General features: G+C 64.9%; 1 protein-coding gene across 1 annotated transcript; it reads left to right on the plus strand.

Moving 5' to 3' along the window:
- Positions 1–6,767: 6,767 nt before the first annotated feature.
- Positions 6,768–11,928, plus strand: LOC142051378 (E3 ubiquitin-protein ligase PHF7-like). The gene is made up of 15 exons (XM_075080522.1): positions 6,768–7,050; positions 7,155–7,256; positions 7,578–7,702; positions 7,797–7,959; positions 8,079–8,185; positions 8,312–8,425; positions 8,669–8,787; positions 9,571–9,853; positions 9,958–10,059; positions 10,381–10,505; positions 10,600–10,762; positions 10,882–10,988; positions 11,115–11,228; positions 11,472–11,590; positions 11,737–11,928. Exons 5-8 carry the CDS (start codon positions 8,154–8,156, stop codon positions 9,705–9,707), a joined length of 402 nt encoding a protein of 133 aa, XP_074936623.1. The 5' UTR covers positions 6,768–7,050; positions 7,155–7,256; positions 7,578–7,702; positions 7,797–7,959; positions 8,079–8,153; the 3' UTR covers positions 9,708–9,853; positions 9,958–10,059; positions 10,381–10,505; positions 10,600–10,762; positions 10,882–10,988; positions 11,115–11,228; positions 11,472–11,590; positions 11,737–11,928.
- The last annotated feature ends 833 nt before the right edge of the window (positions 11,929–12,761 follow it).

A 12,761-nucleotide genomic window follows, 5' to 3' on the forward strand; every position in this document is an offset into this window, starting at 1 on the left:
AGGCGGAGGTGAACGGGTGAGTGCCCGTGTCCCCGGTCCCTGCAGCCCCGGCGAGGAGACGATGCCTTCGTCTCCTCCTCTGGGCAGGTATCCCGGGGGGGGTCGGGTCCCTGGGATGGCGAGCTGGACCTGGCACCAGGTGCGTGCCGGCAGCTGAGCTTCGGCTGCCTGGAGGGGAGCAGGGCCCAACGCTGCGCCCGGGCTGGCCGCCCACAGCTCGGGGGGCCTTTGGTGGCAGTGGGTCCCATTGCTCCCCCAGGCCCTGGAGACTTCTGCTCTGTGGCTCCTGTGGCTCCCGCGGCACCCACCAGCTCTGCTCCGGCATGGAGGAAGATGCCGACTGCCAGGAGTGCGGCGACTGCAGCGGCACGGGCACTGGTGAGGGGGGCGGGGCAGGGTGCCCACGGCCACGTGGCCACCACAGCACGTGGGACCTGGGGCCAGGCGCAGGGCCCTGAGGCGGGGAGGGAGGGAGGGAGCGAGTGTGGCATCGTTATCCCAAAAAGCGTGTTTGTTCGCCCGGGCGTAAAACGCCAGAGTACACACAGAGGGGAGGTATTTTTTTATTCAGCTCACTTTTGGGCAAAGCTTGGTGCTAGGTGTTAACCCACAAAGCTAGCGCCATGCAGCGAGAAGCTACAAGGCATTTATTCAGCTAAATGTGTCAATTGCAGCTAACGTTCACACGCCTCAGCTAATAAATGGTGAATTTTTTTCTCGCCTGGATGTAACGGGTACAGCTAACTTTTAATTTACCACGTATGCTCATCGGTTAAGGGACTTAGTAGAGGGGGGGCGGTTCCTGGCCCATGGGCCTGATTTTTCATATTATAATGAGGATAATTCCACTACTAGGCACTTTGTTTTAGTTCTTGTCTACACCCCAGTTAGTTGTTCTCCTTGACCGTACACTTTATCACCCCGTTCTCAGTGGCTCCTGAGGCGGGATGTTTACTTTGATCGGTCTCTTGTCTCTCATCAAGGATACAGTCATAAGACAAGTGCTTCTCTGTCTCTCAGTTTCTGCCTCTGGCCCTCACCTTCTGATTGCCAGGCTTGCATAGTACATTGTTATGTCTTTAGCGGACAGTTCCAAAAATTCCCTTTTCTTAGGGATACCAACGTTGGCTTGTTGTGCTCATTATCTCTCTGCCCTTGCAGTGCCCACTGCTAGAGCCGGCCCAGACTCCAGCCCCCTGGCCAGAGGGGATTTTGGCTGGTGCCCAGCTGCGCAAGCAGAGGGCCGTGTGCAGTGGGAAGCTGCTCTGGCTTCCCCCGCATCCTGCTCCTGGCGTTGACACCACCGCCTCCTGGCATGGCGGTGACGTAGATGGTGCCGCCATCAATGGCAGCGTGAGGGCTGTGCCGGTGGGCAGACTGTGACCCCGAGGTCGTGGGGCAGCTGTGCTGTCAGGAGGGGCTCTGCGTCCATGAGAACCGCCTGGTGAGTCCCCGGGGCTCGACACCCACCGGTCCACGACACCCCGCTGTCCCCAGCCCCGTGGCTCAGGCAGCCCCTGGCACGCACCCTCTTTTCCCCCCTTGCAGTACCACGCCAGCGGGCTGGGCCAGAAAGGGGCCGATGAAGAGGGCTCCTACGGCTTCCTCTTCCCCGACATCCGGCAGGAGCTGAAGCGGGTGGCACAGAAGGTGAGGCCGGAGGGGACGTGTCCCCACCGTGGTCCCCGTGTCCCGAGCCCGGCGCTGAACAGGCCAGCAACCCCCCAGGGATGCTCTGGCAGCCGGCTGCAAGCAACCGCCCCCAGATCCTCCTTCCCCCAAAAGGGCCCATTTCTGCAGCAACTGGGGATTTGGGGAGGGTAGGGGACGTTATCAGCGGCCCAGTGTCAATGGCCAGGCAGCCCACCGAAACGCGGCGGGGCTGCGCTGGGCGAGGGCGAACAGGGCTCCCCGGGGAGCGTGGCATTGACTGCACGGCGCTGACGCTGTCCACCTCCATGCCGTCCCCAGAGGTGCTGCATCTGCCGGCTGCGGGGTGCCTCGGTCGCCTGTTGGCGCAGGTGCTGCCGCCGAATCTTCCACTTCCCCTGCGGCAGTGAGCGGGGCTGCGTCTCCCAGTTCTTCGGGGAGTTCAAGTGAGTGTGGCCACCTTGAAGGGCCAGGGCCGGACCCAGGCCAGGGCCTGGGGCAGAGGAGGCCTGTGGCTGAACCGTCACCTCCCTCCCACAGGTCCTTCTGCTGGAAGCACCGGCCGGTGCAGCGGGTGCGGGCGGTGCAGCAGGACGAGACCCCCTGCCTCATCTGCCAGGAGGCGGTGGCGGGGCGGCCCTGCTACGACACCCTGGTCTGTCCTGCCTGTGCCAGCGCCTGGTTCCACCGCCGCTGCATCCAGGTAGGCGACATCGCCCCCGGCCCCTGACGGGATCAGCCCTGTCGTCACCCTGTCGCCCAGCTCCCAGGGGGCGAACGAGACCCGCCCCGGCTCTGACGTTGATGCCCTCTCTGCCCCAGGGCCAGGCGCTGCGCTCTGCCCTGCACCACTTCCGCTGCCCCCTCTGCCAGGACGTGCCGACCTTCCAGGCGGAGATGTTTCGCCTGGGCATCAAAATCCCCGACAGGTCGGTGCCCTCCCCGCTGCCCCCTTCCCCCTCCGTGGTGCTCCGGCCGATCCCCTCCTGCCTCCCTGGGTGCCGGCAGGGTGGCCCCCACGCCCCCCGTGGCTGAGGGCTTCCCGTCTCCCGCAGGGATGCTGCCTGGGAGGAGGACGGGGCCTTCGCGGACCACTACCAGCGGCACAGCTCCTGCGATGCCAGCCAGTGCCTGTGCCCGGCGGGACGGGAGCAGGCGGAGGTGAACGGGTGAGTGCCCGTGTCCCCGGTCCCTGCAGCCCCGGCGAGGAGACGATGCCTTCGTCTCCTCCTCTGGGCAGGTATCCCGGGGGGGGTCGGGTCCCTGGGATGGCGAGCTGGACCTGGCACCAGGTGCGTGCCGGCAGCTGAGCTTCGGCTGCCTGGAGGGGAGCAGGGCCCAACGCTGCGCCCGGGCTGGCCGCCCACAGCTCGGGGGGCCTTTGGTGGCAGTGGGTCCCATTGCTCCCCCAGGCCCTGGAGACTTCTGCTCTGTGGCTCCTGTGGCTCCCGCGGCACCCACCAGCTCTGCTCCGGCATGGAGGAAGATGCCGACTGCCAGGAGTGCGGCGACTGCAGCGGCACGGGCACCGGTGAGGGGGGCGGGGCAGGGTGCCCACGGCCACGTGGCCACCACAGCACGTGGGACCTGGGGCCAGGCGCAGGGCCCTGAGGCGGGGAGGGAGGGAGGGAGCGAGTGTGGCATCGTTATCCCAAAAAGCGTGTTTGTTCGCCCGGGCGTAAAACGCCAGAGTACACACAGAGGGGAGGTATTTTTTTATTCAGCTCACTTTTGGGCAAAGCTTGGTGCTAGGTGTTAACCCACAAAGCTAGCGCCATGCAGCGAGAAGCTACAAGGCATTTATTCAGCTAAATGTGTCAATTGCAGCTAACGTTCACACGCCTCAGCTAATAAATGGTGAATTTTTTTCTCGCCTGGATGTAACGGGTACAGCTAACTTTTAATTTACCACGTATGCTCATCGGTTAAGGGACTTAGTAGAGGGGGGGCGGTTCCTGGCCCATGGGCCTGATTTTTCATATTATAATGAGGATAATTCCACTACTAGGCACTTTGTTTTAGTTCTTGTCTACACCCCAGTTAGTTGTTCTCCTTGACCGTACACTTTATCACCCCGTTCTCAGTGGCTCCTGAGGCGGGATGTTTACTTTGATCGGTCTCTTGTCTCTCATCAAGGATACAGTCATAAGACAAGTGCTTCTCTGTCTCTCAGTTTCTGCCTCTGGCCCTCACCTTCTGATTGCCAGGCTTGCATAGTACATTGTTATGTCTTTAGCGGACAGTTCCAAAAATTCCCTTTTCTTAGGGATACCAACGTTGGCTTGTTGTGCTCATTATCTCTCTGCCCTTGCAGTGCCCACTGCTAGAGCCGGCCCAGACTCCAGCCCCCTGGCCAGAGGGGATTTTGGCTGGTGCCCAGCTGCGCAAGCAGAGGGCCGTGTGCAGTGGGAAGCTGCTCTGGCTTCCCCCGCATCCTGCTCCTGGCGTTGACACCACCGCCTCCTGGCATGGCGGTGACGTAGATGGTGCCGCCATCAATGGCAGCGTGAGGGCTGTGCCGGTGGGCAGACTGTGACCCCGAGGTCGTGGGGCAGCTGTGCTGTCAGGAGGGGCTCTGCGTCCATGAGAACCGCCTGGTGAGTCCCCGGGGCTCGACACCCACCGGTCCACGACACCCCGCTGTCCCCAGCCCCGTGGCTCAGGCAGCCCCTGGCACGCACCCTCTTTTCCCCCCTTGCAGTACCACGCCAGCGGGCTGGGCCAGAAAGGGGCCGATGAAGAGGGCTCCTACGGCTTCCTCTTCCCCGACATCCAGCAGGAGCTGAAGCGGGTGGCACAGAAGGTGAGGCCGGAGGGGACGTGTCCTCACCGTGGTCCCCGTGTCCCGAGCCCGGCGCTGAACAGGCCAGCAACCCCCCAGGGATGCTCTGGCAGCCGGCTGCAAGCAACCGCCCCCAGATCCTCCTTCCCCCAAAAGGGCCCATTTCTGCAGCAACTGGGGATTTGGGGAGGGTAGGGGACGTTATCAGCGGCCCAGTGTCAATGGCCAGGCAGCCCACCGAAACGCGGCGGGGCTGCGCTGGGCGAGGGCGAACAGGGCTCCCCGGGGAGCGCGGCATTGACTGCACGGCGCTGACGCTGTCCACCTCCATGCCGTCCCCAGAGGTGCTGCATCTGCCGGCTGCGGGGTGCCTCGGTCGCCTGTCGGCGCAGGCGCTGCCGCCGAATCTTCCACTTCCCCTGCGGCAGTGAGCGGGGCTGCGTCTCCCAGTTCTTCGGGGAGTTCAAGTGAGTGTGGCCGCCTTGAAGGGCCAGGGCCAGACCCAGGCCAGGGCCTGGGGCAGAGGAGGCCTGTGGCTGAACCGTCACCTCCCTCCCACAGGTCCTTCTGCTGGAAGCACCGGCCGGTGCAGCGGGTGCGGGCGGTGCAGCAGGACGAGACCCCCTGCCTCATCTGCCAGGAGGCGGTGGCGGGGCGGCCCTGCTACGACACCCTGGTCTGTCCTGCCTGTGCCAGCGCCTGGTTCCACCGCCGCTGCATCCAGGTAGGCGACATCGCCCCCGGCCCCTGACGGGATCAGCCCTGTCGTCACCCTGTCGCCCAGCTCCCAGGGGGCGAACGAGACCCGCCCCGGCTCTGACGTTGATGCCCTCTCTGCCCCAGGGCCAGGCGCTGCGCTCTGCCCTGCACCACTTCCGCTGCCCCCTCTGCCAGGACGTGCCGACCTTCCAGGCGGAGATGTTTCGCCTGGGCATCAAAATCCCCGACAGGTCGGTGCCCTCCCCGCTGCCCCCTTCCCCCTCCGTGGTGCTCCGGCCAATCCCCTCCTGCCTCCCTGGGTGCCGGCAGGGTGGCCCCCACGCCCCCCGTGGCTGAGGGCTTCCCGTCTCCCGCAGGGATGCTGCCTGGGAGGAGGACGGGGCCTTCGCGGACCACTACCAGCGGCACAGCTCCTGCGATGCCAGCCAGTGCCTGTGCCCGGTGGGACGGGAGCAGGCGGAGGTGAACGGGTGAGTGCCCGTGTCCCCGGTCCCTGCAGCCCCGGCGAGGAGACGATGCCTTCGTCTCCTCCTCTGGGCAGGTATCCCGGGGGGGGTCGGGTCCCTGGGATGGCGAGCTGGACCTGGCACCAGGTGCGTGCCGGCAGCTGAGCTTCGGCTGCCTGGAGGGGAGCAGGGCCCAACGCTGCGCCCGGGCTGGCCGCCCACAGCTCGGGGGGCCTTTGGTGGCAGTGGGTCCCATTGCTCCCCCAGGCCCTGGAGACTTCTGCTCTGTGGCTCCTGTGCCTCCCGCGGCACCCACCAGCTCTGCTCCGGCATGGAGGAAGATGCCGACTGCCAGGAGTGCGGCGACTGCAGCGGCACGGGCACTGGTGAGGGGGGCGGGGCAGGGTGCCCACGGCCACGTGGCCACCACAGCACGTGGGACCTGGGGCCAGGCGCAGGGCCCTGAGGCGGGGAGGGAGGGAGGGAGCGAGTGTGGCATCGTTATCCCAAAAAGCGTGTTTGTTCGCCCGGGCGTAAAACGCCAGAGTACACACAGAGGGGAGGTATTTTTTTATTCAGCTCACTTTTGGGCAAAGCTTGGTGCTAGGTGTTAACCCACAAAGCTAGCGCCATGCAGCGAGAAGCTACAAGGCATTTATTCAGCTAAATGTGTCAATTGCAGCTAACGTTCACACGCCTCAGCTAATAAATGGTGAATTTTTTTCTCGCCTGGATGTAACGGGTACAGCTAACTTTTAATTTACCACGTATGCTCATCGGTTAAGGGACTTAGTAGAGGGGGGGCGGTTCCTGGCCCATGGGCCTGATTTTTCATATTATAATGAGGATAATTCCACTACTAGGCACTTTGTTTTAGTTCTTGTCTACACCCCAGTTAGTTGTTCTCCTTGACCGTACACTTTATCACCCCGTTCTCAGTGGCTCCTGAGGCGGGATGTTTACTTTGATCGGTCTCTTGTCTCTCATCAAGGATACAGTCATAAGACAAGTGCTTCTCTGTCTCTCAGTTTCTGCCTCTGGCCCTCACCTTCTGATTGCCAGGCTTGCATAGTACATTGTTATGTCTTTAGCGGACAGTTCCAAAAATTCCCTTTTCTTAGGGATACCAACGTTGGCTTGTTGTGCTCATTATCTCTCTGCCCTTGCAGTGCCCACTGCTAGAGCCGGCCCAGACTCCAGCCCCCTGGCCAGAGGGGATTTTGGCTGGTGCCCAGCTGCGCAAGCAGAGGGCCGTGTGCAGTGGGAAGCTGCTCTGGCTTCCCCCGCATCCTGCTCCTGGCGTTGACACCACCGCCTCCTGGCATGGCGGTGACGTAGATGGTGCCGCCATCAATGGCAGCGTGAGGGCTGTGCCGGTGGGCAGACTGTGACCCCGAGGTCGTGGGGCAGCTGTGCTGTCAGGAGGGGCTCTGCGTCCATGAGAACCGCCTGGTGAGTCCCCGGGGCTCGACACCCACCGGTCCACGACACCCCGCTGTCCCCAGCCCCGTGGCTCAGGCAGCCCCTGGCACGCACCCTCTTTTCCCCCCTTGCAGTACCACGCCAGCGGGCTGGGCCAGAAAGGGGCCGATGAAGAGGGCTCCTACGGCTTCCTCTTCCCCGACATCCGGCAGGAGCTGAAGCGGGTGGCACAGAAGGTGAGGCCGGAGGGGACGTGTCCCCACCGTGGTCCCCGTGTCCCGAGCCCGGCGCTGAACAGGCCAGCAACCCCCCAGGGATGCTCTGGCAGCCGGCTGCAAGCAACCGCCCCCAGATCCTCCTTCCCCCAAAAGGGCCCATTTCTGCAGCAACTGGGGATTTGGGGAGGGTAGGGGACGTTATCAGCGGCCCAGTGTCAATGGCCAGGCAGCCCACCGAAACGCGGCGGGGCTGCGCTGGGCGAGGGCGAACAGGGCTCCCCGGGGAGCGTGGCATTGACTGCACGGCGCTGACGCTGTCCACCTCCATGCCGTCCCCAGAGGTGCTGCATCTGCCGGCTGCGGGGTGCCTCGGTCGCCTGTCGGCGCAGGCGCTGCCGCCGAATCTTCCACTTCCCCTGCGGCAGTGAGCGGGGCTGCGTCTCCCAGTTCTTCGGGGAGTTCAAGTGAGTGTGGCCACCTTGAAGGGCCAGGGCCGGACCCAGGCCAGGGCCTGGGGCAGAGGAGGCCTGTGGCTGAACCGTCACCTCCCTCCCACAGGTCCTTCTGCTGGAAGCACCGGCCGGTGCAGCGGGTGCGGGCGGTGCAGCAGGACGAGACCCCCTGCCTCATCTGCCAGGAGGCGGTGGCGGGGCGGCCCTGCTACGACACCCTGGTCTGTCCTGCCTGTGCCAGCGCCTGGTTCCACCGCCGCTGCATCCAGGTAGGCGACATCGCCCCCGGCCCCTGACGGGATCAGCCCTGTCGTCACCCTGTCGCCCAGCTCCCAGGGGGCGAACGAGACCCGCCCCGGCTCTGACGTTGATGCCCTCTCTGCCCCAGGGCCAGGCGCTGCGCTCTGCCCTGCACCACTTCCGCTGCCCCCTCTGCCAGGACGTGCCGACCTTCCAGGCGGAGATGTTTCGCCTGGGCATCAAAATCCCCGACAGGTCGGTGCCCTCCCCGCTGCCCCCTTCCCCCTCCGTGGTGCTCCGGCCGATCCCCTCCTGCCTCCCTGGGTGCCGGCAGGGTGGCCCCCACGCCCCCCGTGGCTGAGGGCTTCCCGTCTCCCGCAGGGATGCTGCCTGGGAGGAGGACGGGGCCTTCGCGGACCACTACCAGCGGCACAGCTCCTGCGATGCCAGCCAGTGCCTGTGCCCGGCGGGACGGGAGCAGGCGGAGGTGAACGGGTGAGTGCCCGTGTCCCCGGTCCCTGCAGCCCCGGCGAGGAGACGATGCCTTCGTCTCCTCCTCTGGGCAGGTATCCCGGGGGGGGTCGGGTCCCTGGGATGGCGAGCTGGACCTGGCACCAGGTGCGTGCCGGCAGCTCAGCTTCGGCTGCCTGGAGGGGAGCAGGGCCCAACGCTGCGCCCGGGCTGGCCGCCCACAGCTCGGGGGGCCTTTGGTGGCAGTGGGTCCCATTGCTCCCCCAGGCCCTGGAGACTTCTGCTCTGTGGCTCCTGTGCCTCCCGCGGCACCCACCAGCTCTGCTCCGGCATGGAGGAAGATGCCGACTGCCAGGAGTGCGGCGACTGCAGCGGCACGGGCACCGGTGAGGGGGGCGGGGCAGGGTGCCCACGGCCACGTGGCCACCACAGCACGTGGGACCTGGGGCCAGGCGCAGGGCCCTGAGGCGGGGAGGGAGGGAGGGAGCGAGTGTGGCATCGTTATCCCAAAAAGCGTGTTTGTTCGCCCGGGCGTAAAACGCCAGAGTACACACAGAGGGGAGGTATTTTTTTATTCAGCTCACTTTTGGGCAAAGCTTGGTGCTAGGTGTTAACCCACAAAGCTAGCGCCATGCAGCGAGAAGCTACAAGGCATTTATTCAGCTAAATGTGTCAATTGCAGCTAACGTTCACACGCCTCAGCTAATAAATGGTGAATTTTTTTCTCGCCTGGATGTAACGGGTACAGCTAACTTTTAATTTACCACGTATGCTCATCGGTTAAGGGACTTAGTAGAGGGGGGGCGGTTCCTGGCCCATGGGCCTGATTTTTCATATTATAATGAGGATAATTCCACTACTAGGCACTTTGTTTTAGTTCTTGTCTACACCCCAGTTAGTTGTTCTCCTTGACCGTACACTTTATCACCCCGTTCTCAGTGGCTCCTGAGGCGGGATGTTTACTTTGATCGGTCTCTTGTCTCTCATCAAGGATACAGTCATAAGACAAGTGCTTCTCTGTCTCTCAGTTTCTGCCTCTGGCCCTCACCTTCTGATTGCCAGGCTTGCATAGTACATTGTTATGTCTTTAGCGGACAGTTCCAAAAATTCCCTTTTCTTAGGGATACCAACGTTGGCTTGTTGTGCTCATTATCTCTCTGCCCTTGCAGTGCCCACTGCTAGAGCCGGCCCAGACTCCAGCCCCCTGGCCAGAGGGGATTTTGGCTGGTGCCCAGCTGCGCAAGCAGAGGGCCGTGTGCAGTGGGAAGCTGCTCTGGCTTCCCCCGCATCCTGCTCCTGGCGTTGACACCACCGCCTCCTGGCATGGCGGTGACGTAGATGGTGCCGCCATCAATGGCAGCGTGAGGGCTGTGCCGGTGGGCAGACTGTGACCCCGAGGTCGTGGGGCAGCTGTGCTGTCAGGAGGGGCTCTGCGTCCATGAGAACCGCCTGGTGAGTCCCCGGGGCTCGACACCCACCGGTCCACGACACCCCGCTGTCCCCAGCCCCGTGGCTCAGGCAGCCCCTGGCACGCACCCTCTTTTCCCCCCTTGCAGTACCACGCCAGCGGGCTGGGCCAGAAAGGGGCCGATGAAGAGGGCTCCTACGGCTTCCTCTTCCCCGACATCCAGCAGGAGCTGAAGCGGGTGGCACAGAAGGTGAGGCCGGAGGGGACGTGTCCCCACCGTGGTCCCCGTGTCCCGAGCCCGGCGCTGAACAGGCCAGCAACCCCCCAGGGATGCTCTGGCAGCCGGCTGCAAGCAACCGCCCCCAGATCCTCCTTCCCCCAAAAGGGCCCATTTCTGCAGCAACTGGGGATTTGGGGAGGGTAGGGGACGTTATCAGCGGCCCAGTGTCAATGGCCAGGCAGCCCACCGAAACGCGGCGGGGCTGCGCTGGGCGAGGGCGAACAGGGCTCCCCGGGGAGCGCGGCATTGACTGCACGGCGCTGACGCTGTCCACCTCCATGCCGTCCCCAGAGGTGCTGCATCTGCCGGCTGCGGGGTGCCTCGGTCGCCTGTCGGCGCAGGCGCTGCCGCCGAATCTTCCACTTCCCCTGCGGCAGTGAGCGGGGCTGCGTCTCCCAGTTCTTCGGGGAGTTCAAGTGAGTGTGGCCGCCTTGAAGGGCCAGGGCCGGACCCAGGCCAGGGCCTGGGGCAGAGGAGGCCTGTGGCTGAACCGTCACCTCCCTCCCACAGGTCCTTCTGCTGGAAGCACCGGCCGGTGCAGCGGGTGCGGGCGGTGCAGCAGGACGAGACCCCCTGCCTCATCTGCCAGGAGGCGGTGGCGGGGCGGCCCTGCTACGACACCCTGGTCTGTCCTGCCTGTGCCAGCGCCTGGTTCCACCGCCGCTGCATCCAGGTAGGCGACATCGCCCCCGGCCCCTGACGGGATCAGCCCTGTCGTCACCCTGTCGCCCAGCTCCCAGGGGGCGAACGAGACCCGCCCCGGCTCTGACGTTGATGCCCTCTCTGCCCCAGGGCCAGGCGCTGCGCTCTGCCCTGCACCACTTCCGCTGCCCCCTCTGCCAGGACGTGCCGACCTTCCAGGCGGAGATGTTTCGCCTGGGCATCAAAATCCCCGACAGGTCGGTGCCCTCCCCGCTGCCCCCTTCCCCCTCCGTGGTGCTCCGGCCAATCCCCTCCTGCCTCCCTGGGTGCCGGCAGGGTGGCCCCCACGCCCCCCGTGGCTGAGGGCTTCCCGTCTCCCGCAGGGATGCTGCCTGGGAGGAGGACGGGGCCTTCGCGGACCACTACCAGCGGCACAGCTCCTGCGATGCCAGCCAGTGCCTGTGCCCGGCGGGACGGGAGCAGGCGGAGGTGAACGGGTGAGTGCCCGTGTCCCCGGTCCCTGCAGCCCCGGCGAGGAGACGATGCCTTCGTCTCCTCCTCTGGGCAGGTATCCCGGGGGGGGTCGGGTCCCTGGGATGGCGAGCTGGACCTGGCACCAGGTGCGTGCCGGCAGCTGAGCTTCGGCTGCCTGGAGGGGAGCAGGGCCCAACGCTGCGCCCGGGCTGGCCGCCCACAGCTCGGGGGGCCTTTGGTGGCAGTGGGTCCCATTGCTCCCCCAGGCCCTGGAGACTTCTGCTCTGTGGCTCCTGTGGCTCCCGCGGCACCCACCAGCTCTGCTCCGGCATGGAGGAAGATGCCGACTGCCAGGAGTGCGGCGACTGCAGCGGCACGGGCACCGGTGAGGGGGGCGGGGCAGGGTGCCCACAGCCACGTGGCCACCACAGCACATGGGACCTGGGGCCAGGCGCAGGGCTCTGATGCGGGGAGGGAGCGAGCGTGGCCTGGACTTGTTGTGCTCATCGTCTCCCTGCCTGCCCCTTGCAGCGCCTCCCGTTGCACCTGGCCCAGACTCCAGCCCCGCCGACGCAGGGACCCTCGCACAGCACCCCGGGTCCTGGCACTTCAGCTGAGGAAGAAGAGGCCAGGATCCTCGCAGGACACCCCGGCACCCAGCTGCCCTCCCAGCCCCTCTCCCAGAAACCTGCAGAGCCTCACTAATAAAAGCTGGAACGTCACACGTGGCCTTGCTGATGTGCCGAAATGCTGCGGCGCAAGGGCCTCCGCGGTGGCCCTGACCCTCCCCTTGGCACCTTGGGTGCTGCCAGGTCGTTTCCCAAACAGGAGCTGGCACTGGCCGCCCCAGGTGAGATGCTGGTGTCACCCGCTTGGGGACGTGATGTGCGGCACCAGAGCTGAACCCACGGGGGCTGGGGAGGGGGAAGCTCCACGGGAGCTGCTGAGGGGCCAAGGCCTCCCTGCCCAGGGCGCGGAGCAGTGGACCCAGGGTGCGGGGAGGGCAAGGGCGTCCCCGTGGGTCCCTTCTCCCACACCGGGGCTCCAGCAGGGACTTCAGAGACGTCCAGAGGGGTTCGTAGCACAAGCGCTTTGTTCAGGCATCAGAATTCCTGACTCTCCATTAACGAGCCGAATGACGTGGTGTCGTGGTTTAGGCGGCAGCTCAGCCCCACACAGTCGCTCGCTCCCTCCCCCACCGGTAGATGGGGGAGAGAATCAGAAGGGTAACGCTCGTGGGTTGCGATAAGAACAGTTTAATAATTAAAATTAACAGAAACAACAACAGAAATGCAATGGAAAAGAGAACAACGAGAGGCGCAAAGCCCCGGGGGAGGAGGGAAGGGAGGGCAGAGGGGGAACGAACCGCCGAAACAAACCGCACGCGCCGCAGCCGCGCCGCAGCCGCGCCGCGCCGCTCCCGAGCTGCAACTGGCCCCCCTCCATAGGCTGGTCATGGTGTCACGTGGTAGGGAATGAACCTGCCGTCGGCCAGTCGGGCTCAGCCGCCCCCGCCACGGCCCCGCCCCTCCCAGCCCCCCCGCCACGCGGCAGAG

Source organism: Phalacrocorax aristotelis, unplaced genomic scaffold (assembly GCF_949628215.1).
Source record: "Phalacrocorax aristotelis unplaced genomic scaffold, bGulAri2.1 scaffold_156, whole genome shotgun sequence".
Classification (NCBI taxonomy): domain Eukaryota; kingdom Metazoa; phylum Chordata; class Aves; order Suliformes; family Phalacrocoracidae; genus Phalacrocorax; species Phalacrocorax aristotelis.

Bases quoted from the DNA above. Each gene is read 5' to 3' on its own strand.
- LOC142051378 (XM_075080522.1), top strand. From the start codon at position 8,154: ATGTTTCGCCTGGGCATCAAAATCCCCGACAG. The intron at 8,186-8,311 runs GTCGGTGCCCTC...CGTCTCCCGCAG, and splicing joins GGCATCAAAATCCCCGACAG to GGATGCTGCCTGGGAGGAGG. The intron at 8,426-8,668 runs GTGAGTGCCCGT...TTGCTCCCCCAG, and splicing joins GAGCAGGCGGAGGTGAACGG to GCCCTGGAGACTTCTGCTCT.